This window comes from Cannabis sativa, chromosome 3 (genome assembly GCF_029168945.1).
Source record: "Cannabis sativa cultivar Pink pepper isolate KNU-18-1 chromosome 3, ASM2916894v1, whole genome shotgun sequence".
In the NCBI taxonomy this organism is placed as follows: Eukaryota; Viridiplantae; Streptophyta; class Magnoliopsida; order Rosales; family Cannabaceae; genus Cannabis; species Cannabis sativa.
In genome coordinates this window covers 43767664-43795377 of record NC_083603.1, presented here as the reverse complement: position 1 = coordinate 43795377, position 27714 = coordinate 43767664, and the positions used below count along the sequence as shown (strand labels likewise).

General features: G+C 30.1%; 4 protein-coding genes across 5 annotated transcripts; 1 reads left to right on the top strand and 3 right to left on the bottom strand.

Annotated features, from left to right (window-relative positions):
• Positions 1–321: 321 nt before the first annotated feature.
• On the top strand, positions 322–3761 carry LOC115711284 (SNF1-related protein kinase regulatory subunit gamma-1). The gene is made up of 6 exons (XM_030639623.2): positions 322–637; positions 923–1095; positions 1793–1972; positions 2071–2346; positions 2438–2601; positions 3235–3761. The coding sequence occupies exons 1-6, from the start codon at positions 457–459 to the stop codon at positions 3527–3529; spliced, it is 1269 nt and encodes a 422-aa protein (XP_030495483.1). The 5' UTR covers positions 322–456; the 3' UTR covers positions 3530–3761.
• A 1800-nt stretch (positions 3762–5561) lies between these two features.
• On the bottom strand, positions 5562–8143 carry LOC115711282 (exocyst complex component EXO70B1). Its single transcript, XM_030639622.2, has one exon. It carries the CDS (start codon positions 7750–7752, stop codon positions 5797–5799), a length of 1956 nt encoding a protein of 651 aa, XP_030495482.2. The 5' UTR covers positions 7753–8143; the 3' UTR covers positions 5562–5796.
• Positions 8144–10783: 2640 nt separating this feature from the next.
• Positions 10784–17490, bottom strand: LOC115709996 (ubiquitin-like modifier-activating enzyme 5). The gene is made up of 14 exons (XM_030638284.2): positions 17267–17490; positions 16882–16950; positions 16678–16791; positions 16126–16254; positions 15671–15739; positions 15086–15238; positions 14929–14965; positions 14603–14685; positions 14351–14425; positions 14051–14125; positions 13735–13821; positions 13513–13628; positions 13176–13222; positions 10784–12664 (listed from the first exon to the last, which is right to left on the bottom strand). The coding sequence occupies exons 1-14, from the start codon at positions 17354–17356 to the stop codon at positions 12528–12530; spliced, it is 1281 nt and encodes a 426-aa protein (XP_030494144.2). The 5' UTR covers positions 17357–17490; the 3' UTR covers positions 10784–12527.
• A 6973-nt stretch (positions 17491–24463) lies between these two features.
• Positions 24464–27098, bottom strand: LOC115704796 (uncharacterized). Of its 2 annotated transcripts, XR_009686620.1 has the most exons (4): positions 26632–27098; positions 26503–26569; positions 25569–25781; positions 24464–24811 (listed from the first exon to the last, which is right to left on the bottom strand). XR_009686620.1 is itself a non-coding variant. In XM_061111226.1 (3 exons), the coding sequence occupies exons 2-3, from the start codon at positions 25734–25736 to the stop codon at positions 24641–24643; spliced, it is 339 nt and encodes a 112-aa protein (XP_060967209.1). In that variant the 5' UTR covers positions 25737–25781; positions 26503–27080; the 3' UTR covers positions 24464–24640. The 2 variants fall into 2 exon arrangements, 1 of the variants encoding a protein (XP_060967209.1); XM_061111226.1 differs by having other exon boundaries at positions 26503–27080.
• Between the last annotated feature and the right edge of the window lie 616 nt (positions 27099–27714).

Here is a 27714-nt window from a genome sequence, read left to right as displayed (position 1 = left end):
TTTGGTGGAAAATTAATTATTTAATGTCTGTTACTTTGTGAAATTTGATATTGTCATAGTCCACCGTATTATGAGAACCGCCCTATAGAATAGCCCACCATTATGGCTGGGATTGAAATCCGGATAAGCTCTATACTTCCTCTAAAACAATAATTATTATAATAAGACAAATCGGATAAACATAAGCGGAACAATAATTCACAACAGTTGACCCCATCAAAACAACCCGCCACGTGTAAAACTCTGCACTTTCAACGGTCTAGATCGATGGTTCACAATTACACACGTGGACCCCATTGTACTTTTAATACGATAGCCTAGCCCCCCCTTTTATTTATTTCAGTGTATTAATGGTATTGGATTCTACCTTTGTCTGATTCACACTATCGCATAATAGAGAAAAAGAGAGAGAAAGAGAGAGAGAGAGAGAAGAGAGAGAGAGAGAGAGAGAGAGAGATGGGTGAAGCGGTGGTGGGTGAACAGAGTCCGAGTCCGAGAAGCCCAGAAGCGAAATTGGGTATGCAAGTGGAGGATCTATGGGACACGCAGGAGCCACAGCTCAGTCCTAATGACAAACTCAATGCTTGTTTTGAGAGCATACCAGTTTCAGCTTTTCCTCCAGCTCCTTCTGATCAAGGTAACCATGCATCAATTTTTCATCTTTTAAACTTAAAAATGTTTTATGCTAACTGGGTTTGGTTAATATTTCTTGATTGATGATCAAGTTCCGAATTTGAACAATAATATAGATATTGAGAAAAGAAAATTTGATCTGGGATTATTATTGATTAGCTGAAGACATAGTGATCTGTAACGATTTTGGGGTCCCAAAAGTGGATTATTATTGTTTTGAGAAGTTTCTAATGGGTTGTACTTGTTTATGATGTTAATTCATGTTTTGAATTGCTATCGTTGTATACAGTGATTGAGATAAAATCAGATACTTCCTTGGCTGAGGCTGTTCAGATTTTGTCCGAACACAAAATCCTTAGTGCACCTGTTGTAGATGTTGATGCAGCTGAGGATGCTAGTTGGATTGATAGATACATTGGTGTAGTAGAGTTTGCTGGAATTGTTGTATGGATTCTGCATCAGGTTAGCAAGCCTACCAAATTTAAATGCCATTTACTCTTGAATATTTCAATCTACATATTCTTTTAAATTGTTGCAGAAGAGTGATTTCGATGCTGATAAATATTGTTTCTTGCTCAAGTTTTCTTTATTCTGCATTGAAAAATAGCAACCATATAGTTGCATTATCATGGGGCATAGTTGAGCTAGGGGGAAAGTGGGTAGCCATAGGGATATCACTAGGGATGTCTCTATTTTTAGCATTTAGAGAAATTATAATTCAAATTTTCTTATATGACTGTGAATATTAATAGTTATAGCACACACTCCACCTATTTTTCAAAAAATTTAGAATAATTTTTAGTGTCGAAAACAAGTTGATACAAAAACAAACAAAGCACGCTTACAACTGAATGTTTAAACTCTATTTTTGATATTGTAAATTGTTTAGAATTTTTCGAAAACGGGTGGAATGCTTACTACAACTATAATGTAAACCATTATATAAAAAAAACTTGGTTATAATTTTTTCAAATGCTGAAAACATTGTTGTCTTTACTGGTATTATCATGCACTATATTTATTATATATTTATAATCTTATGAAAGAAAAATGGCCCCTATAATGTTTTCATACTGGCTTTGTCACTGGTAGTGTCTTTTTCTTTTCCTGATATTTTCTCTTCATGAGAAGTAAAAATATTGTGTTTAATGTGTATCAGTCGGAACCTCCATCTCCAAGGAGTCCACATAGTCCAAATACTGGAACTGCACTTGCAGCAGCAGCTAATGGAGTGACTTCTTTGTTTGAACTTGGAGTCTTAGGCCCTGACTCGGCTGCAACAACCTCTGGAAACTTTTTCGAGCATCTGACTGCATCTGAATATTATAAGAATACAACGGTTATATTACTAACATTTCAAACCGAGATATATTTTCATTGTTGAATTAATACCTTAGGCTTTTTTCTTATTATTATGCATATTTGTCTATTTTACAGGTTCGAGACATCTCGGGGTCATTCCGATGGGCTCCATTTCTTGCTTTGCAGACATCAAACTCGTTCCTGACAATGCTTTTGCTGCTTTCCAAGTACAAGATGAAGAGTATTTTCGTAGTTGATTTGGGTGAAGGTAAGATTGAAAATGTCATCACGCAATCCTCGGTGATTCACATGTTAGCAGAATGTGCTGGTCTTCATTGGTTTGAAAATTGGGGTACAAAAAAACTCTCTGAAGTGGGTCTCCCAATGGTGACTGGAGATCGTCTCATCAAGGTGCACAAATTTTCTCTCTCAAAACTAAAAAGATTTACAGTATTTGTTGTTTTCTTATTTCAAATGCTGATTGTTGTTGTTCTTCTTATAGGTTTATGAAGATGAACCAGTGTTACAAGCATTTAAGCTGATGAGGAAAAAGAGGATTGGTGGGGTACCTGTAATTGAAAATGGTGGCAACAAAGCAGTAGGAAACATAAGCTTAAGAGATATTCAGTTCTTGCTTACAGCACCTGAGATTTACCATGATTATAGGTGAGTAGCTGAAATATAAGCTCAAAATTATATATTTTTGTCATTGAATTTGTTTTTGATATAGGAATCAGAAGGACCTATTAACTTGAACACTAAACAATTGTTGATGTTATGAAGGAGCTTTTTGATCAGGGTCGTGCCTGAGCTAAGGTGGACTAGGCCTGCACTTAAGGCCCACCTAGCCCAAAAAGAAAATATTTTCCTTTTAAAAATATACATAATTTTGTAGTACATATTTTTTATAAAGGTCCCAATTTTTTTTTTTCAAGGCCCACCAAATTTCAGAAACGTCTGTTTTTTATGACAAGATTTTCGTTACATTCTACCTTGAACTTGGCTTAAATTGCATGATCCAAATTGACTCCTTTCTCTTAAGTTCAATAAAAGAGAAGCAACTATAGAGTTAAAACTGCTTTTATATGAAAAATCGTCTAATCAGTACACTTTTAGTCCATTATGTATTGTTTAGATTCTGATTCTGGATTGGTCATTGCTTAAAATGGAGTGTTGTGCTGATCTCGTTGCATTGGTTCTGAAAACCCTTCTCTTTCACTTAAGACACCGAGCCTTGTTAAGTTTCTTTGCTTAGTCACTTGTGTTTCATATTGACACTGATTTGGCTTGTAATAACAGATCTATAACGGCTAAGAACTTCCTAACAGCCGTTCGGAGCTACATGGAGAAGCACGAAGAGGCTTCGCCAGTAAGTGAAATGGTTACATGCAAAAAAGATCAGACAATCAAAGAACTAATTTTGTTGCTAGACGCCAAGAAGATTCATCGAGTATACGTTGTTGATGATGACGGAAACATAGGAGGTGTAATTACACTCAGAGATATCATCTCAAGGCTAGTTCATGAACCACGAGGCTACTTCGGTGATTTCTTCGATGGTGTTCTACCCCTGCCCCAGAACAGCAGGGTTTAAGAGGAAGCAAATCATTTCCCTGATGATTAATTTTTCTTTTTCTTTTTTTTTTGGTTTTGCTTTTGACCTGTGCTTGTTTTGTTAGGTGAATATTGAGTATGGCTTGAGTATGGTCATCACTGTAACATAGAAGGGCCCCTGTAATTAAGCCATCCATGTTCAATATGGTTCTTTTTAAAATGTTTGTATGTTAAGCTATATTTATAATAAGAGGAACATTCTTCCATCTTCATTTATGCTATATTATATATAAAAGTATTCACCTTGTTCTGTGTCATTTAACTTATATGGCTCTGGTATTTTTCTTTTCACGTGAATCTTTGATATTTTTCCTCACAGGTTACAACCTCCAAGTTTATCTACTTCTTCTTTAAGACGATGACTTTAAGAAGATACTTTGTTGATGTCAAATGCTAATTGGCCTAATAGTCCATTTAATGAATCTTCAAACGTATTGGACGATGTGAAATCTCTATTAGGATAATGCTTTCGAAGTAAGAAGCCAACTTTTCTTATTGTACGGGTGTGACTAGACAAAGTTTCATCAAAACCAATGGAGACTTGGGAAAACTTATCTAAACCTTTTTCCTCTTTTTAATAATGGGTTTCTGGGTCTCTTAACTTACCTGATACGGAGTTATCATAGTCATTAATTTGGTTTCTAGTTGGGTCATTAGTCTTGAGACTTTGTCTTGTATAATAAACATTTCATTATGAAAGGTCAACTAGCATAATCTAGTGTTTTAGGCAAAGTACTTTTTTTCATTTTTTGGGGTGCAAACTCTCATGTCTTTAGAAAACCAACTAACCACCAAAACGACTTATGGCCTGACAATCAAACCTAATGAGTAAATCTTTGAGTTTGGGGGGCCTTGGTTGGTCTTCTGCTATATGCTACAAATGGGTCTTGATTTTATTTTAGCCACAACTATATATATTGGTATGTAATTAAAAACAAATCACAGACAGCCCACCAAACCAAGCACACCAACAATGATACCATATTGTCTAATCCCAACTGTAAAAACCATCTAACAACATAATTTTGATGAGTTATCAGTTTCAGTACCAGACATGGGAACTTCTTTGTTAGTACTTGAATCAACCAAGTGGGGTTTTGTAGCTTAATCCATGTTGTTGGGCTATGAGAGAAGTGAGAAAATGGTGTAGAATTGCCTTTTTCAACACAGCTAGACTGGTCCTAATCCTATTACCAAGCGATTGAGAAAGGTGTACTATTGGATAAGACTACATATCTAAACTCGTACTATATAGCAAGGTCACATACAGATATATAATCATCTTAAACCACAGAGCACAGACAGATTCACGTGGGATTAGAAATAATTAGCACAATCATGTAACTTTTCTTTCTCTTTTTCTGCCAAACTACAATTATGTAACTTGGTAGGTAGATTTTCAATTCAAATAAGTGATATGCTTCATCATTGGTTATAGCAAAACAATGAAACTTATATTTATCCCCTCTTCACCTAAATAAGACTCCATACTCCATAGCTTTCCACTTGAAGTAGGCCCTTTGTTGATATTTTGCTCTGTTCTTAACAAATACCAAATTCGAATTTCCGATCATGGGTTATATGACTAAATCAAAAAATAGATCTCTAACTCTCTAGTATGATCTAACAATTAGATACAAGAAGTTTATAAAAACTTCTCAATATTTGGGGACAAGAAAACTACACTATTATTTCTTCAAATTGAACAAGCTACATATCTTGGATGTTTCTTTAGATACCATTATTAAGAAAACTAATTATTACAAATGACTGATAATGGGTTTAAGAAGACAAAACCCAAACCAAACAGTATAAGGTTCTTGTTGTGATTCTTTCTGGGATATCACAATATACAAAGTAAAGATTTTGGTTGTTCTTTCCGGGAGAGATTATAATATACAGAGGCCGATCAAGCCAAGAATCACTCCAAAGCTGATGGCAAATCATGTCAGTAAAATACATGTACCATCAAAATGCACACACATAAAAAAAAAGGCCAAAAGAAAGGAAAATGAGAAAGAAAGAAAAAAACTAGAATCTATAAACCATGTACAAAAATTATTACAGTATATAAAGGAGGGCATGGGGGATAATTTTTAACAAAAAAACCTGTGTTTTAAAACATCAACACCAGCAACATAAATAGCGTATAGATCAACTACATTCAACATGGGATTTGTGTAACCATTAAACCTCAGATAAAGCAATGGGGATTACCTGTTTGTTACATTAGCCCCTGTATTCATTCTATGTACTTTTTCTTCTCAGATGGTGAATAACACAAGGTGTTCCTTCAAACAAATCCAACAAATAGTTCTCTAAATCATCAGGTGTATACTTTATGTACTTCCCAGCATGCCTTCCACCTTCAAGCTGACTACCGAACCTCCCCATAAACGAACGGTAAGCCGGAATAACCTTCTCCGATATAGATATTCGAAGCTCTTCTCGAAGCTGAGAATCTGGAACCTTCCAAGCTGTTTGAATTCTATAAATATCTTCGAAACAAGCATTGAAACTCTTAAACCTTTCCTTCAAAGCAACTTTGGAAGCATTACTTGAGCTCCCACCAATCCCTTCATCTTTCAAACAAGACAATGTCTTACTCCATGAAGCTCTAAGATAACTCGTAGCATACTGGCGCACCTGCCCACGTCGCTTGCGAACCCAGCGGTCTCCCAAAAGCTTTCCTAGTTCAGAATCTTTCACTTTCTGCACTATATAAAGAATGTTGTTCATCAGGAATATGTATCTCATAGCACCATCTTCGTAAAGTTTTGATTTTTCGTCTAGATTAGACTCCAGTGTGGTTATCAACAACAACAATCTACGAGCAATAGGAGACACATTTTCTAACTCCAACCCATTCTCAGCATCATCATTTGTAAACCCATCATCATCTGCATCCTCTAAGAGAAAGTTCAGAGTCTTACTATAATCTACAAGCAATCTCACATAGTTCATCACATAACGAGCCAAAGGATGAATCTCCCCACTAAGCATGGGCTTCCTAGAAGCCTCATTCTGAACAGCATTCTCAAACTCACAAAAGGTCCCTCTTGCAGCATCACCAAGTGCACCCAATACTCCTCTAGCCTCACAAACTCCAAACTCATCAGTCATCATTATTTCCAAGTCAGGCAAAACATCATCCAAAGCATCATACATGTCTAATATTCGAAACAGCTTCTCAGGCGATCTTCTACCTATAGCGACTGCCTCCCCGAAATTTAACAGCTGCATCACACACCCTTTTGCAGTTTCATTGAAGCAAATGTCTTTAGTCTCCTCAGAGCCACTGAAAATCTGATCACAAAGCTTCCTCTCCCCAGTTAGGAGAACCCTAACGCCAATCTTCACAGCTTGAATCCATTTTTTCATCTTCTCATCCAAAATCTTCCACTCGATTTTCTGAACCTCCTCAATACTAAGCTTCTCAACACCGAGAATCACAAGGGACTCATCCAAAGCATCACGGCGGACAGTACTATAGACCTGAACACACTCCTTCTCATACCCAGACCTAATCATCCGATCAGCAATCTCCTTAAGCTCAACCACAGCATCAGGATGAATCAAATCTACGCACAGGTCATCTCCCAAGCTAGCTCCTCTCTCATGAAAACGCCCAGTGGCGTCACGGTCATCTTCCCCAAAGCTCTCAAACTCATCATCGATTTCACCGTCGTTCGAGGCAAACGACAACGAAACCCTCCGGATCGAACCGTATAGCCCCTCAGCATCTAAAGGAACAGTATTCCGAATCAAGATATGACGAAACTCTTCCTCAAGCCTCAACATCGCGAGTTGAACCGCGTTCTCAGCCCGGTCCACAAACTCGTTACTGGACTGGATCGAAAGACCATCCATCATATTCAGTATATCATCAACAGCCGATAAGTACTCAGCAGCCTCATCCGGAGAGTCTTCCCAAGGGATCGAGTGCCTAGAAGCTTCCGAATTCGAATCCCACCGAAGAATCACCTTCTCAGCAACTTCAAATCGATCTTCCGTCCTCGAATCCTCACCGTTAATCAAATCAGTGATATTCGATAGCCGATTATCAAAGCTTTGCAAGATCAAAAGCATGTCTTCTCTTACCTCCTTAGACGGATTGAGCCTCTTCACGATCTGCTGAGCAGTAGCCAACACTCTGTCCTCACCGGCACCACCGCCGCCAATATTGGTCGTCGTCGTGGTCATTCCTCCACCTTCTCTAGGGTTTCTGAGTCAAACTGATAAAAAAGAAAAGACAGTATTTGGAAAAAAGTTCAAACACTAACTGATATTTCGAAAACAGTCAGATACCATTTCCGAAAACGGATTAACTCCAAGAAATTAGAGCTTTCAACAACGATTAATCGGAAAAAGAAGAGAAAAGAACTGTTTTTGGGTTTGAGATTTTGAGACCGAAAACGAGTCACTGTTCGTTTCGGCCGGCAAAGACTGATTTTGATTTTGTTTTTGTTTTTGTTTTTTTAATTTTTTTTTTTTTTTTGAAACAAAAGAAATGAGGGAGAGACTTTCGCAAGGCAACTCTTTTTATTTTTAATTTTCTTATCGTAGCTTTGCTTTGTCTGAACTCTCAAGTGTGGACTTGGAAAAGATTACACTACTGTGCGGTGATAAACCCTGCGGTTTCTTCGATTAACCAATAGTATCGTGACACCTCATCGTTCATTGAATTTCTGCTAAATAAATTAATATTTAATTGCTAAAAGGGAAAGAATTGCGTGCTGGATATTTTTTAAAGGCAAATTGCGTATATTTTGGAATAGAAAATTATTGCATGATTAGCGTTATTAGAGGGAATTTGCTTTGAGATATATTAACATATTTATTAGAAAAATTTTATAATCGGTTTTAGACATTTTAATTTAATAAATTATATAAAAAATTACTAACTCATCACAACGTATATAAATTAAGATAAAATAGATTTTGTATTTTTCAAACGTTATTAATTGAATTCTATTTTTAAATAATAAAATAAATTCTGTATTTTTTAAAATGATACAAATATATCCTGAATTGATTATCTTAAAAGTTAAAACACAAGAGTAAAGTAACAATCTATAATACCAATTGCATATTTATATAAATTTAACACAATTAATGATTTTTTACTCTTAATGTTTAAGGGTGTACATAAATTGATTAAATCCAATGTCAACTAACATAGAATTGATCAAATCTAACATACAATAGATGTTAGATCGATTGGATGACTGAAACTAATTGGATCGAATCAGATCGGATGATAAAATTTAACATCCAATATATAATTTGATTAGATCTAGATTGACCTAAAAATATTGAATGTAGTTCAATGAACACCCTGAATTGATGAGTTTTTATTCACTAACAAGAAAACACTATTATTTATACTATTCATACTATTATGATTCATGAGGACACTTTTAACATAAAACATTTTTATTTTATTTTTTGTGGAAAAAAATATTTTTAACTATCTTAGGTGATGAGTCTGATGACCCCAGTTTATAGAATATACATATTTATGATATGTCTTGTGTATATATATATGTACAAAAGTATGTGTTCTTATCATGATATCATCACTACCCACAAACATATTAATAAGGGGAAATTTGATTTTTTATGCTTACATTTGGTTAAATTTTTTTTTCTAAACAAATAATAATTAATATTTGTAAAATATGACAATTTTTATGATATCCCTAAAATACCCCCATTTACATCACCTCATTAACACCATCGGACCACCCATCGGACCATCCATTGGGCCATCCCATCGGGCCACCATCGGACCACCCATCGGGCCACCCATCGGACCCATCGGACTACCATCGGACCAAATCTGCTACCAATTTTTTTTTATGTTTTTGTACATACAAAAGTAGCATCAGGTGACCATCGGACCACCATCGGACTACCATCGGACCCCATCGGACTACCAATTTTTTTTTTTTTTGCACTAAAAAAAAGTATGGAAAATTTGAGAGGGGTATTTTTGGATTTTAGATAAAGTGGTCATATATTTTCAATGATGATATGTATTAGTTTAGAAATAAAATATTTGGTATATGTAAGTATAGAAAATCAAATTTCCCGTAATTTTAATTAAAGTGAGAAAATAGCTTTCTATAGTACTGTATTATTAAAACTAGAGTATAAAAATAGCTACTCTACTCCTCAATTAGTTTTTAATTGTTTATTAATAAATTGAAAATTAATGTTAATTTTATATAAAAAAAAATATATTATAAATATTATTTTAGACTTTTTGTTTTGTAAAAATTACCAATTGAACTTTTTATTTTGTTAAATGATAATGTAAAAATAAGACACTGAGTTCAATTTTAAACAATTTTATAACTAACTTTAAGACAATTTTAAATATGTACAGATACAAAAATGTAACTATGATAACATTTCTAGATCAAATTATTATATAATTTTATTTTGACAAAAAATCAGTTCAGAGTCCTGTTTGTACAAATTTAAAAAATACATAGTCTATTTGTCATTTAACAAAATAGAGTATTTAATTAATAACTTTTACAAAACAAATAATCTAAAAAAATATTTACCCAAAAATATATTACATTATTCAATATTGAAAGCATAAACATAATTGTAATGGATTGATAAAAGTAGTTTGTAATTTTTGTATGTTTCTTTTTTTAATTTAAACAAGTTCTAAGAGCACCTTAATATATATTTTTTTAATCTTATGTATCATCAAATTTTTAATTTTCTTTCCCTACTTTACATATAAGGAATTTAATTTTATATTAATATATTTTAAATCAGTTTATAGATGTATTTTTCTTTATAATATTGTTAGTCATTTCAAATAATATATACGAGAGAGAGACATGTGGGAAATTAAAAATTAATTTTAAAAAATATTAACGCGAATAAGATCATGCAAATGTTGATATACTAATATTGTAGCAAAATCCATAGTGCAAAATAAAAAATAACAGAATCAAATCTTATATCCCATATGTGTATGAAAAAATATGATTAATTACCTCATATACTATTTTTAATTTTTTTTTTTAAATAAACATAAGTTCTTACTCTTATATATCGAGAAAAAAAAAATCAATTCTTACTCTCTTATGCAAAAAAAAATTAATAAATACCCTAAATTTTAAAAATTAATTACTCTCAGTGAGTCCCATATCCCACATCAAGAATTTGACTACCTAGGTATACCAAAAGAACTAAAATCTTCTTTCTCTTTCTTTGAAATTTCTCATGTTCACACTCCAAAAACAGAATTATTAATAAAATATCAATTATTGTATAATATTTTTTTGGTTAGAAAGGACCCTTAAAAAGTGGGGGAAAAGATTGATGTAGTAAACATTGTATTTGTCTCTATCATTTTTGTGTGATGGTGCACATTATCTACAAACAATATATATATAAGCTATACTACACACATAAGAAGTTGATATTATTATTAATAATTTCTTTTAATTAGACACAAATTAAGTCTACAAACTCTAGAGTATATATATCTCCTCAAAGAGAAAAAAAAATTAAAAAAAAAATCCTAGAGATTAGGTTCAACATCAGACTATGTATATTAAATGAATAACTAAAAATAATAAAATGATTCTTTCTTTAAAGGTGGCTAATCAAATGATCTTAAAACAAAAGTCAATTGTATTTTTCATTCCCTTAACTCACAATACCTACCCTACAGATTTTATTTTATTGAAAAGGAAAAGACCATTAAATAACAAAAGAAATTAAAGTGGGTCGACTAGAATAGTCCTTGATTGTTCCCTTTGTATTTTTATTTTATTTATTTGTATTGAAAGAATTTCTCAATAGGTAGTTCGATGGTTTAAAAATATTTGGTGACCAATTTTTATGGGCACTAACTTCCACTTTATTTTTGGGTAGTTGCAATTCGAATTACGTAAGATCTTAACACAGTAATATTATATTAATCAACTTAAAGCCTCCCTCTCTTCTCTAGCCTCTATTCTATTCCTCTTTCTTCCTTTGATTATTGACCACTTCAATTCAAGCCCCAACTAAAGGACCACTCATCAATTATAAATAGCATAGCATATTTTGTACCTCTTTTTAAAGAATTAGACATATCTTAAGACTTTCCAACTATGACTTGGAAATGGGATCAAAGTTGAGATTATAGTGGAAAAAAGTTAAGAGGCTATTTGCTTTACAATTTAAAAATTATTTTCTGTTTTTTAAAATTAAAAACAATTTTTAAAAACTAATAGAGGTCGTTTGGCAAAATTTTTTAAAAATAGTTTTTTAAAGTTTTAAAAAATTAAAAAACAGTAAACATCAAAATACTGTTTTCAATTTTCAAAAACATTTTTTTTTGTCTAATATATTATATTTTGTATTTTACTCACATACTCAGATCCCAAATCTGAAACCATACCCAAACTTGGACCCGAATGGGTTAATGTCATGGTATGGTGTTAAAAAGTTAATTTTTTTTTTCCTAAAAAAAAATCTAAAGATAGTTTTTAAAAATTTGTGAGAAACACTATTAAATTTTTAAAATGACAAAAAACTGTTTTCTATTCTCACTTTTAAAAACACAATTTTAAAATCTGAAAACCCAAACAAGCTCCTATTTTCTATTCCTCAGAAATTTTGATTCGATCGTTAATTTAGGTAGTTATACACCAAAATGAGTCTCTAATATTTTGGTGCATAATTTTAGTGTCATATCATTACTCTTTTAGGTAGTTACCACCAACCAGGGTCATGTGCTTTTTTGCTGATGTGGAGCTTCAGAATTCTTTCTTTCTTTGATGAAAAGTTTCCAAAATTTGACTACTTTTCACAATTGTTTTGTATGAGTTTTTCTGTAGACTGAAAGTAAATAAATTAAAAAAGAAAAATTAATGTTGGCTTGGCTTAAACTTTATGCGTATCTTTTTAATGAAAATTGGGGTTGACAAGAGTGCTTTGTCTGGGTTTTGTAACCATAATTAACCGTTGAGAGCTTCAAGCTGCTTTCGAAGATCTTCTAAATCGTCAATATTAGAAGAAGCTGATGCTTCATTGGGCTGTGTTTGGTAATCATCTGCACTTGGAAGCTCCCTAATAAGACCATCTGGTAGAGCATCTGAAATTAAATGACAACATAAGAAACCTGAGTTTGATGCAAACATGTTTATTTATATCGATTTCGAAAATTCATGATCCTAAACTTTGTTTGAAACTTAAAACAACAGGAGAAATCCAATATGAAGAAATAAAAATATTATGCATAAGCTACATTCACTCTCTTTAAGGATGGTTTTTATCCATACTTCTCTTGAATCAGTTGGTGGCAAAATAAAATCGCCAGTTAAGTGCTTTCTTTCGGTTGTAACACCATTGGAGAGATTTCAATAAGAATATACATATTTGCAACCTCCAGTTGAGCTTTAGCTTTAGCATGTCTCATTAATAAGCTAGTGGAAATTTAACTACACACCACTTGTCACAAATTTAGAAAAAGGTCTGTGCAATGTTGTACGCCATTTACCAATTGCGTTGTTGATAAATGGAGAGAATACAATAGCAAGCAACTGTAAAATGAATTACAGTCGAAGTTCCTTTACTTGAGGTTTCTGGAAAGAAAGATGAATTACCTGAAGTTTTGGCGTCCACCTTATCCAGCTCACTTTCATCGACAACACTGAAATGTCAAGAGAAGGATAATGAAAATTTAACACTCCCGAAAAAACATAGTTTAAGGAAGGAACAGGAATCATTAATACAATGTAAGCCAGTACCACTTTCAAAAGAACTCCATGCAATTCGAAAAATTTCATGTACTTATGTCAAATATACTAATGTAATACTATTAATAACTAACCATCCCAGTTTGCAAACATTTCTTTTCCAAACAGCATATTACTATTAAAAAGAAAAAAAACAGGCATCAACTCATCTTGTTCAAAACCAATCAATAATCAGGGAAAGCACCTTATACTCCATTCATTATCAAGATGAAGTGGGGCTTCAACAACCAAAGATGTTTCAGCTTCCATTTTTGCTTTAGCTGCAGCATCCCTGGCTGGCTTTAAAATTAAGTACTCTTTCTGCAAGTAAGAAGTGTTTGAAGAATCATTACACAACCTAATGAACGGCGTGCGGACATAATGAGAGAAAATTGCTAGACCAACACATCCGATCCAATTAAATTACCTGCCGTTCCATACAAGCTCCATTTGAACATTGAGGATTTGGCTTCATTTCCATGGTTGGGAAGAAGTCTTTAAGAGAATTGTATCCCTGTGTTCATGAAATGTAACGTCGAAATCAAATACGGAACCTTCACATTTGCAACAGAAGTAGATACAAAGATCTAAGGCATAAGTTACTTGTAGGTTCTGCCACATTTGATAAGCAACAGCAAGGTGAAAACAACACGATTCATTCATGAAATGAATTGAAACATGCAGTTACATCTACAGTTACATTTTATGATTTGTCTAGAAAAGAGAGTTAAAGAAAAACTTACCAAGTATGGGGAGACCAGCCCAAAGTTCAGCAAAAATTTAAGTGTGTTTTGGACTAGAAGCCCAGCAATAACTCCCTGCACAATAGAAGAGAATTTGCAGCTATAAAAATGCTAAGCTTTATCCCGCTACAATGAGTCACCATAAACTTGAATTTCATTCAATCAATTAAAGTCTATATTGTATACAACAGAGTAACCAAGTCACAAAATCAAAACTCATCTAGCTTTTCTAAATCAACAGTTAATATTATCAAGTGAAATTATAGAGCCATTAAAATATGATTGAAAAGAACAACTTACCATTGTGGTAGGTAAAGATGCAGCACAAACCCCTTCACGCTTTAGCGTACGTTCATCTACTCCAGATGCCACAACCTATGATATTATAAAAGCAAAAACAAAAACTATCTTTAACAATCCAATATAAGCAATGTGAGACATGAAAGACATTCATGTCACTTTTTTTTACATCAGAACAAATCACTATCTCCATAAAAATGTTAAGAACATTCATCAACTTAGTCCAAAATCACATAAATAAGGAAGGCATACCAAAGGAGGTGCACATGCAAAACAGGCAGTTTCGCCTGGAATCAGCAACTGAATATGACCTGACACAGCATCTTCGGATACACCTGAAACAAGTTTTACGGTTTTGCAACTGAATTTAATTCTAAGGTGGTACATAGAAAAGCCAAATGTGTAAATATGTTCATAAGCGACCAAAAACATGGGCACAAACATCTAACAAGATTATGTTTTGAAACTATGAAACAATGTTTGGTACAAGCAGGTCCAGCATAATGTTCAAAGCGATTTTAAGTGTTCTAATTGTCATAAATCACAAGTATACAAAAATATAGGATTATGTTGCTTACCAGATTCCATCCATGTCTGGTTCAGTTCGTTGCAACCCTGTATCAAAACATAAAATAATCATATTTGAAATTTTATTCAAAGTAACAAAATAACTGAAGGGAAAGGTTCGATATAAGCTTTTGACACAATTATCAGATAGTTGTTTACAACCATTACCTGGTTAACAGCCATCCTCGCTTCATAGTTATCCACACAGCTAAGTACAAGATCCACTCCACTACCTTCTTTGTTCGGCCGAAAAGATTTATTTTTCAAACTTGATACAAATGTATCAAAACCTTGCACTGTAGTGATGTTCAGCGTATAGCTCTAGATACCAAGTAAATTGTACAATTAGCAAAATAGACTGCATAATAAATAAACTTTCTTTCTCAGAAATGCTTGACAAGTTTAAGCTATATTGAATTTTAATTCTCTAAAATAATAAAATAACAAATGTCAAAATTCAAGACCATTAGATGCAATGCTGTCACAAAATTCACAACCATACAAATTTAAAAAAAATATAAAGACATCAGCAAATAAATATTACATCCTGTAGTTTCTATTTCTTATGCCAGTAGGGAGCCAATTTTCTAATTAGACATCACTCAAATTCTTTTTATTTTGAACAAAAAAATCACTTAAATTCTGATACAAAGCAAATCAGCGAAATGGTAGCACTCAGGCATTCTCGTCCATCACATATTAAAAATGTTTGTGGAAAATTAGAACATGAAAAAAATGAGGAGAAAATCTTACCTCAAGTACAACATCAGGATTTATGTCAGAAAGTGTCTGTACAGCAGCATCTGTCTTTGTCATGTTAACCTGATAAGGCATAACACAACATGCATGTTACAGCATACAAATAAACAAAACTAAAAATAACTAAAAAGGAAAACATGTTAAGTATTCTGTGGCTAAGTGCTGCTCATCCGAAAGAATATTCATACATTGTATGATGAGAAAAAAAATATATTGCAGAATATAGTTATAAACCATAACTAGTTGCTAGTGCGTACAGTGTTTGGATGATTGACTGATGAAAGTATGACACTGGCAGTCAAAACGAAAGAAGACTTTTAGTATGAATCTTAGAACAAGCTTCCATAACTTTGTAGCATATAAATTCCACATTGTTTTAATAAGGCAAAATCTGTCTGAGAACTTCAAAGCCAGAAGAATAAATAATGAGAAATAACATTAATGATAACCTGCTCTGGACGAAAAAATAGCCGGTTCATGTTAGCCAGCTCCACTTTGTCATAATCATACAACAAAAGGCGACCTATACCACATCTTGTTAGCATTTCAGCTGCCACACTTCCCACACCACCTACTCCCTGCAATCCCATGGAAATGACCAAACAATAAACTTACTTTAAAAAACCATTAATACAAGAATGCTTATGCAGAATACACATAACATATCTCAAAAAGCCATAAACTGACTAGATTAACATTTGAGGTTTTCTCCTAGAGGCACAATTATTACAAAATTCTGTTTTAAAATATTCAGACGGCAGTGCAAAATGACCTTCAAAAAGAGACCGTTTTGCCAATTTATTCCTTTTATAAACGCAAATTACAAAAGATATCCACGTAATTCAAGGTTTTCTCTTATGGGCATACATTATCACAAAATTAAGTTTTTTCTTTTTTTAAAAAAAAAAAATTGGATTTGCCAAAACATTCACGTATAGGAAATTTCAAACTTGTATTTCCAACAAAAGTAAAGAACTTTGAAAGAGGAGATGAATACAGACAACAATGGCAACAGAGAAATCCCGTATTCTTTCATAGTTCTCCACAATGCCCATTCTCTGAAGAGCCATGAGCCTACTGTATGGATTGCTATCCACAACCTCCGCACTCATATCCTGCCACCACAATTCAAACACAAAAGTCACCACAATAGGTATGATTACCTCACAACAAGTCATGATTCAAACTTACAATGTCCAAAATACCTTTACTTTAGAACGCCGAACAAGTCCAGAGTTTCCAAGATTTGCAATACGTTCCACATGCAATTGTATCTACAAACAATTGAACTGTAAATTCAATGAAGTAGAACCAAAATCTTCAAAACCTCGTAACTCATTCTTTTTTTATCACATACAAACCAACTACTAAACTTGAAAGGAAACTGAAATTGAATTATATGCCATTATTACTTGAAATAAGATTAGCAATTAAGATTAACATTCAAAGATTCTGAATTTCATCATTTCTGACACATTCAAGTACTCATGCTAGAAACCAAATGATCCAAATTCTATCACAATTGAAAGAGATTATCAGTTTTCGCGATTAGATCCCGCAGTGTAGCTATTTCGAATTGAGAACTATTACCTTGTCAATTGGCGCTCGGTGAGAAGGATCAGTGAACGATTGCTTCAGAGAATTGAGCTCCTTCAGCACCTCTTTCAGCTCTTCCTCCATTGCTTCTCTCTCTCTCTCTCTCTCTCTCTCTCTCTCTCTCTCTCTCTCCGATCTCACTGTATGTCGATTCCTTCCTTACACGAGTTCGTACTTCTCTGTTACAGCACGCGCCTTTCCCAAATCGGCAGGAGAGCAACTAATTGGGCTCCATTTAGGCCCAATAATTTGCGTAACTTGGGCTCCATTTAGGCCCAATTAATATCAAGGGTTCTATGGGAAATTTACATGGTATACTAATTTTTGTCATTTTTTTACAAAAATATTGTCAGGCGGTATTTTTTATTTTTTTATTATATTTTTTTATAAGTTTCATACTGCAGTATACTGTGTTAAATTTTCACTAGTGTTCTACTAGTGTTTTTAAGTTGTTCCACTGTTGTTTTGAGTTGTTCTGTTTTGTGTTTTACTAGTGTTTTATAAAAACACAATATTTTTGAAAACTTTTCCGTATAACAGTATTTTTATAAAAATTAACCCAATTTCTAATATTTTTGTAAGTTTCCTATCAATACTCTCTAATGTCTGCTAAGGAAATTAGACTATACTAACTTTTTATTGGGATAAGTTTAAAACTATTTTTTTTCATTATATATTAACTAAAGAATAATTATCTTTTTTACCCCTGTACTTATGACACTATATTATTATGCCCCTTAATCTATTCAGCTTGTTACAAATAGTCCTTGTATAATTTTATATGCATACATTTAGTCCTTTTGTCTATTTTGTTTAAAAATACCGTTTGTATTGATGATGTGGTATTATAACAAAGGATAGAGTAGTAATTTCATCTCTTTTTAGAGGGAAAATTGACTATGAGGTGGCATAATAACTGACAATGAAAGATGATTAAAAAATGATTTCATAACCTTTTAAAAAAATTTAATAAAAATAATTTTATTAAAATAATTCCAATCGTTTTTTAGCAGTTCAAATTAGAAAAAGGTGTAAAATTAGGATTCTACAGTATTTGAAGAGATGGATATCACTAGGAAGAACATGGGATTTTTGAAAAATTAAGGTAATGATATTCTATTTTTTGGGATGTTATTTTTCATTTTTTTTTTCCTGTGATTGTAATTTTTATGACTTGTAATTTATTTTCCTAATGGTATATAATTTTTCAACTACTATCTATGTATAATGCCACATTATTAATTTAACAGTCAACTTTAGTCAATTTTAACAGAATTAGATAGAAGGATTATACTATTCCAATTGATATATTTTAGTAGGTATTTTTAACTACACTTATAAATTAAGGGGCATCATAGTATAGTGTCATAAGTACAGGGACTAAAAAAGCTAATTATTCTTAACTAAATATAACTCTAAAATAATTTTAATTGATAAATATCCTCTTTTATAATCAAAGTATCAAATATAACCTCACATAATTTATTAAAATTAGAGTTCTTAATACACATACATAATGGGAATAAGACTTAAAAAACTGGGTATAAATTAAAGAATAATAAAATAAAGGTAAAAATTAAAATAGAAAATAAAAAATGAGTATATAATGTAATTTTTTCCTTTTTCTATTTTCTATTTTTTGTTACTACTTTTTAATTTATGCTCAATTTTATAAGTTATATTACTTTTATGTACGTTAAAGACTTAAATTCTAATAAGTTATGTGAGGTTATATTTAATATTTTGATTATAAAAAAAGGTATTCATTAATTAAAATTATTTTACACTTATATTTATATTTAGTTAATATATAATAATAAAAAAAAAATTCAATTTATCCTGTTTGTGACATGGCTATTACCACGAAATCTGGAAATAGATAAAACTAGTAACTAAGTAGATAAAACTAGTGACTAAATAGATAAAACTAATTATCTTGGCCATCTCTATTATGTTAGTGGTAACTTTAACGTTGGAGGATTAACTACTTAAATATTATTTGTATTGGTAACACTTAATTATCTTATTAATAACTTTTAGCTGGTTACTGTGACATCCCTTTCAAATTTTTTAAAAGGAAAGCTTTAAGATTTGACAATTAAGCGAAAATGAGTAACTAGTTACCATATATTGGGTCGTGCATCCGGCATAGCCTACGTTGCTGTGGCCCAAACCTTTCCATTTGAGCTGGATAGCTAGAGTTTTTCCTCATAGTTAAATATTTTTAGGGATTATTTCACAAAAACATAAAAATTACAAAAATATAGTTTTACGGAATTTTAAATATTTTTACGATTTTTTGGATTTTATTTACATAAAATACGGTCTTTTTTATGTTGTAATCTTGTTAATTTTTTGTTATATGTATGTTATTTTTTATTGTTATTTTGATGTTACTTTTATGTAGTTTTATTGATTTTATGTTGTTTTCGTGTTATTTTTTGGAAAACTATAAAAATGTAAAAAAAAAAAAACATTCTTTGAACGTAAAATGTAAATATTTTACAAAAAATTATGTTTTATGTAATTATTCCATATTTTTATACACTGGTAAAATTTCTAACGTCTCAATTTCAAAATAAAAATAAAATTAAGAATGTATTGCCACGAAAAAAAAATAGGTGTATAAAATTTAAAATATAAAAAAATTCTCCACTAATAATATAAACAAATTAAGTTTAATTAGGTCATAACAGTTACGAACATCCTAATTTGTTTTAGTACAAAAATATTGTATTTTATTTTGATGATCCTATAAATATATCTTTTAGAAAACACCCGTGAAAATTTCCATAAAATCTAAAATAATTATATTCAAAACCAACTAACACTAGAGTTTGTTTTATGGGCACAATATCTTTTGTAGAACTTTCTTTTTTTTCTGAAAAAAATATATGGTTTAGAAAGAATTGTCATAAAATTTGCTACTACTTATGTTATGTGTGATGTCATAATATATTTGCTAAGATAGAGTAATTAAAAGTCACAAATACGGTGACACTTGTTGACACCAAAGATCATTTGTCAACAATTTTAGAAAAAAGCATTTTGGCTCAAATTCATTGAAAGAGATTAATTGGTGATATTATAGTTTTGTTTTGTTTGTTTTCTAAGAAATATATAACATGTAATCTCTTTTGGATATAATATTATTTAACTAGTTAATTTAACCCTAACTTTTTCAACTTTGAAGTCTATAAAGTATTCGTGAAGTTATAAGTGCATAATTAATCTCATATATCCAAACCTAAATCGGTTGTTATCTTTAGTTCAAACTCCTTAAAAAAAAATTAAAAATGGTAACGATATGCCCAATCTCTCTTTTATGTTGTGGATGAGCACCACACCAAACACTCAATAAACTATTTTTTCTTTTAGTATAGGACAAAAAGGGGTGTTTAAATTAAATCTTATTTTATAATATTATCTCACTTTTTATAAGATTATTATTATTAATATTATTACTTAACCAATATTATTTTTTTTCTGAGAAATTTACATAAGTTATTATTTTTGGTAAACTTTTTACATGTTTACGTTTAATTTTTTTTTTTTTTATATTTTTACGGTGTTTATAGAAATAACACTAAAATAACAAAAGAACTACGTAAAAATAATGAAAAAACAACATCCAATCAACATAAAAAAATAATGTATAAATAACAAAATAACAAGAATACAACATAAAAAAATAAAAAAATACGATAAAATACGATAAAATCTTAAAAATTGTAAAAATATTTGACATAATCCCTATTCTTTTGCTAAGGAATTGTATTAGTTACTTAAGTTTTTTTTATTATTATTTTCTAGCGAATGCATAGAATCTATTGAAGTTTTTGAAATTATATATTGTGCATTTGTATATAATTATTTAAGCTTGTCTAACTTTAATAAAATCTTTCATAACATAATTATACATGTTCTTTTTTTGGGTTAGATAATAAACATTTTAGCATGGAAAAAAAAATCTTAACCTTTATATTACATTTTTTTTTATTTTAATAAAAATCATAATTGTGGTATTATGTCCCAATTTTTTCTCTCTATCATATGAAAAAAGAAAAGGAAAAAAAATAACCATTAGGAATAGGAAGTTATCTTTCTCTCAAACATAAAACCTTCAATAAAAAAAATAAAAAAAATAAAATAAAAAAAAAAAAAAAAAAAAAAGAAAAAAGAAAAACACATATCTATGTTGAAGATGGGTCCAAAAAATGAAAACAAAAGCCCACCTAATAAAAGCTGCGGACAAAATCAAAAGCCCACATTGAAATTATATTATATATATATTAGTGAAAAAGGTATGCATCACATTTATTTTATTCTTATTTTTTTTAAAAAAAAAAATCCCACAAAAATTCATGCTTATCTACAACTCTCTTCTTTTTTTACTTACTCATTCATAACACAATATAAAACTATGTATAACACCACAAGCTCCCTCCCACCAATGTGTGTAAGGAAATTAAGAAAAGTGGAGCCCATACAAACAAAAGCAAATTCAAATTCTCTATATAATAATTTTTTTTAGAAAGAAAAAATTCTTTAATCATTGATGAACATGCATTCAAATATTTATTTTCACTCCTTAAAATATATATATATTTCCACTTGTACTCGGTTTTTTTTTAATATATATAACTATTTATTAAAATCATTATTTTAGGCAAATTAAATTATAAGAATTTTAAAACATTAATAAAATACTTACTATAACTATAATGTAAGAAATTATACAAAATAATAAAAATAAATAATATTATTTTTCTAAATAATGAAAATTAAATATCTATTCGATTGAGATAAAAAAAAAAATGAAATTCCTACTACATACATAGATCTATAAATAATTATGATATGCAATGCAATCTATCAAAACTTGGTCCATAATATATGAGAGCCAAATATTCAGTAGAGGAATAAGAATAAGTTTGATACGCCACCCAACCAACACATTTTGTCAACCTCATATTTCCATTTTAGTGGGTCTAATTAAGTCTATCCATTATAATTTCTTATGTCCTCATTATAATTTATATATAATTGAAAATTTCAAGTTTATATATAGATGGTAAATATTATTTTAAATCCTATATTTTGTAAAAGTTACTAATTAAACATTTTGTTTTATTAAATAACAAAACAAATCATGTATTTTTTAAAATAGTACAAAAAGAACCCTAAATTGATTTTTTGTCAAAATAAAATTTAATAATAAATATCCGATCTAAATGTATTATAACAAAATTGTTTACATTTTATGTATCTGTTCGTATTAGGAATTGTCTTAGAGTTGATTATATTTTAAAAAAAAAATATATAAAAAATTAAGCTCAGGATCCTATTTTTACTATTTTAAAAAATACATAGTCTATTTTTATCATTTAACAAAATAAAAGAACAAATCTATAATTTTTACAAAACATAAAGTCCAAAATAATATTTATCTTTATATATTTATATATTTCTCAACCAAAATATTTCACTTTTCTTGCTTTTGATTGAAGTGGGTATATATATATCTGGTTTTGTTTTGTTTTGTTTAATGGTAGACCTAACTATACCACCATGAAGAATCATTACTCTTGCTTCTATCTTTTCATGAGTTTTAAGTTGCTTAGTCTTTGTTTAACTTAATTCTAATCACATGAAGCCATAAAGTGGGTCCATGTAATAATTTGTAAAGATTATTAATCAATCCTTCATTCATTAACAAAAATATGGGAAAATTCTTATGTTTGTCTCATTGAATAGAATAGATATACATATTTCAATTATTCAAACACACACACCTCCCTAATTTGTCAAAACACCCCAAAATCTCTAACAAAATCAATATTTTCAAACATCTAATTAAAACCACACAGATCTCGAAAAGTATCATCGTATCATTCATGCTTAAGTTGGAAAAAAAAAATCCAAATTATTATGATCATTTTATTAAAAACATATATAATTACATATACCCAAATTCCAAAATATGAAAAATAAAACGGTAATATATATTATAATGGTGGTGTAGTTATAATTAAATTCCATTGAGTGAAGACCTTTTGGGTTTGACCAGATGAAAGCTTATAGTCTACTTTGTCACTTATTATAGTTATGTAACCTTAGAGGATACAATAATAAAAACTGATAGCGTACTATAGTAGCACATCATAACTAGGGCTAGTAAATATATATATATATATGACCTTAACGTGTACACGAAGATTTATATATGTGAGAAAATGTAATGTTTGTTTGGAGAGATGGAAAATCTTATACGCCAAAAATGTATTATCACTCACATTATTTACATAGTCTTGTCAGTTTTCAATGTGCAGCACCAAAAAAAAAAAAGAAAAGTTATTTATTTATTTATATTTTGAGGTATATATGAATTAATAAATAAGGTCACGGCATGGGATTGGGAGGGAATTTAAACGTAGAACATCATTACATGAATTATGGCATTGTAGTCAGCAGCCTCATGCATGGGGTCGAACTACTCATCATATCATCTCTAATGTCTATTCTATATAATATAATATATATATGTATTATTGATTCGAAAAAAGTGAAGTTGAAAATGGATTTATATAAATATATCTATACCTTAGTACGGTTTTTATATGTAAACATTAATTAATAACCATGCTTATTGTTGTGAAATTTTCAAATTATACATAAGTGAAAGTATAATAATAAAAGTTAAGTATCATGATCTTACAAAAATTATAGTTAAGTATCAAATAATTAAATTTCTAATTTTAATTTATCTGGTTACAAAATTATATTTTTTAAAGAAGTTTAGAAATTAAGAAAAATTAGATTGAAAACAATAAAAGAAAAAATCACTACACCAAAAATGGGAATAAATGACATTAGAAAATGTAACTAATTCCTACATTAGGTGACATTTATTGATTTAGTAACATTTTACACAAATGTAAGATATTCCAGTGTGAGTAAATATTGAAATGTCACAATATCTTTATATTAGTGACACTTTAAAAATGTCAGTGTTATTTATAAATTAAATTAAAAAAATTATTAATTCTTTAAAAATAAACAAATTTAGTAGCATTTTTTCAAATGTTACTATAAACCAGATTATTTAAAAAAAAAAAAATTATGATTTATTATTATTATTATTATTATTATTATTATAATAATTATTATTATTAGAAAGAATAATGAAAATGGTAAAACAGACAAATTTATAATTATTTTATTAACATAATTAATGTACATACAAAAAATAATTCTAAATAAATGGATATAATCTCTTTTTCATATCTCTAAAGAAATAACTAGATGATCCCTCAACATCACCATCTTTTTAGCAATAACATTTATCCAAATAAGCCTTTTAGCTTTTTAGTATTTCTTCAATACTTTGTAACTTGCCCGATGACGTAAGTCCTCTTCTGCAACTTGTTCTGTTTGATATGGCAGCAATAGCAGCAAACATTTCAACATAAAGATTTCAATACAGTAGCTAAGATCAAGATAATGTGCTCCTAATAAGAAATCTTCCAGCAAGTATAGCTACACCCAACACAAAACCAACAATCAAATATTAATAAGAGTTACAAAAAATGTATTATTACAAGAGTTAACACACTAAAAATATTAGTTACAAGAAAAACTAAACAAAATCATAGGCTATAAGATACCAAATTTGCTACTACAAATAAATTTTGATAATTACTATGCAGAGAAAATAACAAAAATGATCCTCATCTCCGATCCAAATGACAATGAAAATGGTATGAAACTTTTAAAGGACCTAACCACAAATGCATACCATTTTCAACAACAAGCATTGAAAGAGATACAACTATCAAATAATGGTACCAACTTACCACTGAATATCTAAGACAAATATACATAGATATGCACGCATATATCTTTACACCATACAAGTTACTAACGGAACAAAATGGAAGCCATGATGGTTGGGGTGCCTGTTGTATTCCCCCCATTCTACATAAATCAAATTTAGAAATGATATTTTAAAAACAAAAAAAAATAATTGTATTGTCTTACTATAATTCTTACAAATCATGTTTACAAGTTCTTAAAATGACTATTTAGTCAAAAATATAATAGCATTTTGACATATACGCGCAACACTCAACAGAAACTTCAATGTTTTATTTTAAAGAGAGACTAAAGAATTATCTTGTAATGAATCTTAATAAAAGAAGATAAAAGCACGTCAAAAAAAAAAAAAAGATAAAAGTAATTACACAAAATGTATTTGAAGTTTTACAAAAATACCAAAGAAGAGTTTTCACCATACCTTCTCAAGTTCATCTGACACAAATTTGGCAACCTCACCCTTTTGTTCAAATAGCTCATCCAGGTAATGGAAGAAAATGGGTTTAGTGGAAGGGCTCCAGAGAAGCAGCGGAGACCTGAAGACTGCTGAGATTGGAAACAAGAATTTCCACTCCTCCAACAAGTCCATTGTTGGCTGTCATTGTAGTCCCAAGAGTTCCATGCAGTGAACAATCTGAAACCATAGAAAATATTTAAGTCTATTCAATAACTCACATGTTATTAGTTAATACAGTCTGAATCCTAAAAACCAGGAACATTTAAATTCAAAGTAAATCAAATGTAGAAATCTTCTATAACCAAATCAAAATTGCAGTTTGTTTCAAAAAAAAAATAATCAAAATTGCAGTAATTAATATAGTTGAATATCATCCTATCCAAGATTTTCTTGTATGAATCTAATAATCATGCATACTTCACTAGTCATATCATCCAAATTATGCTGAAAGATTTTATAAGTTAACATCATATTGAATTTAAATAGCTCTATAATACCCGAAATCATTGGCACTAAAATTTAAATTTTGATAAGATTAGTAATAACAAACTATTCATCTCCTACTGATTAAACTAAATCACATTGAGATTTTTTTCTTTTGAGCAATAGAGTATCAATCTAAAGTACGAAGACATAAAGTTGGAAACTTTCCCTGGAGGAAATTAATAACAAAATACATACATTTGTGGTGGTATGTGGCTTGGATTAGGAGCATGATATGGTGGTTTTGACTTCACACATGCATTTTATCAAACAATATACATACAACTTCAACACTATAGACATAGATCTATAAAATGACAAAAATGATTCCAAGGAGTATAATTTCAATAATAATAATATTATAAACTAACAATTACTTAAAATATTATAAACACATAAGTGGATGAAAACTCACCTTGAATTCTATTGTGAGAGAGAGACTTGAGTCCCTTTGGTTACGTTCAGAGAGAGTTGGAGTTGCTCTGCAATTTTAATAAATTCAGAGTTTAAAAATCACAATATCAATGAGACAAATATTACTTACTCTAGAAATGGAAGTGGTTGTTGCTGGACGGCAAGGATGATGAGCGGCGGAGCAACTGGTGCACAATTGAGAAATCGTCGAGGACCAGGACCTACGAAATTGCACCAGATTCATTGCTGGATTTCGAAATAGCACGGAAGTAACTGCTGAACTTCGGCCAAGGAGAAATGGCGCTTAATCGATTGTTGACCTAATCCCAATTTTTCTAAAGCTCTTAATCGATTAACTGTAGTAACACTTCTCAAATGTCATTAAATTCAATGTTTTGTATCATTTTCACAAATGTAACTATTCATCTATTTTAGTAACATTTTATAAATGAAACTAAAAGTAAATATTCACAAATTAGTAACATTTTTTATCAAATGTCACTAAAATACATTAGCCGTGACATTTCAAAAAAAATGTTAGTAATTAAAATGTCATATATTCTTATTCAAGTGACATTTTTATACAAACGTTATTAAATCATTATTACTGTGACATTTTTATACAAATGTCACTAATAAAAATGTCACTAATTCTAATTTTTGGTGTAGTGAATGGCAAATAACAATAATTAAAATTTAGTGTACTTAATTGTATTAATGTCTTATGGTCCAATACAATTTTAATTACTATATATTTAATAGCAGATTTAACACTTTCAATCTATATTCTTATAAAGATATATAGAATTTAAATTATATGTGAAAGTTCTATAGTAAATTACACATATAATTTGTATTAAGTATAGAAATTCTAATTACTACACATTTTCTTCTAATATCGAAGTCTATATCTATTTTACAATAGAATAATCAACACACTTTTTAAGATTTAATTTGCATTGAAATGATAAATATATAATTGGTGATCAAGCTATAAGAATTAAGCACAAATAAAATAGAGGCAAATAAGAAATTGGAGAAGAATTAATTTGTATTAAACCATCAAGAAATATCAAACAATATCCATTAATTGTCTAATTAAAAGTTTAACTACCCATTGTCATGGTGAACAATTGAATTAAACTAATTGGAAACATCAAATTAAAATAAGAAGAAAAGAACTCGTAGATAAACAATGGTAGTAGTCTCTTCA

Bases quoted from the DNA above. Each gene is read 5' to 3' on its own strand.
- LOC115711284 (XM_030639623.2), top strand. From the start codon at position 457: ATGGGTGAAGCGGTGGTGGGTGAACAGAGTCCGAGTCCGAGAAGCCCA. The intron at 1,096-1,792 runs GTTAGCAAGCCT...AATGTGTATCAG, and splicing joins TTGTATGGATTCTGCATCAG to TCGGAACCTCCATCTCCAAG. The intron at 2,347-2,437 runs GTGCACAAATTT...TTCTTCTTATAG, and splicing joins CTGGAGATCGTCTCATCAAG to GTTTATGAAGATGAACCAGT.
- LOC115711282 (XM_030639622.2), bottom strand. From the start codon at position 7,752: ATGACCACGACGACGACCAATATTGGCGGCGGTGGTGCCGGTGAGGAC.
- LOC115709996 (XM_030638284.2), bottom strand. From the start codon at position 17,356: ATGGAGGAAGAGCTGAAAGAGGTGCTGAAGGAGCTCAATTCTCTGAAG. The intron at 14,426-14,602 runs GTATGCCTTCCT...ATAATATCATAG, and splicing joins TTGCATGTGCACCTCCTTTG to GTTGTGGCATCTGGAGTAGA. The intron at 12,665-13,175 runs GTAATTCATCTT...ATTTAATTTCAG, and splicing joins GGTGGACGCCAAAACTTCAG to ATGCTCTACCAGATGGTCTT.
- LOC115704796 (XM_061111226.1), bottom strand. From the start codon at position 25,736: ATGGACTTGTTGGAGGAGTGGAAATTCTTGTTTCCAATCTCAGCAGTC. The intron at 24,812-25,568 runs GTATGGTGAAAA...TGTTGGGTGTAG, and splicing joins TGTCAGATGAACTTGAGAAG to CTATACTTGCTGGAAGATTT.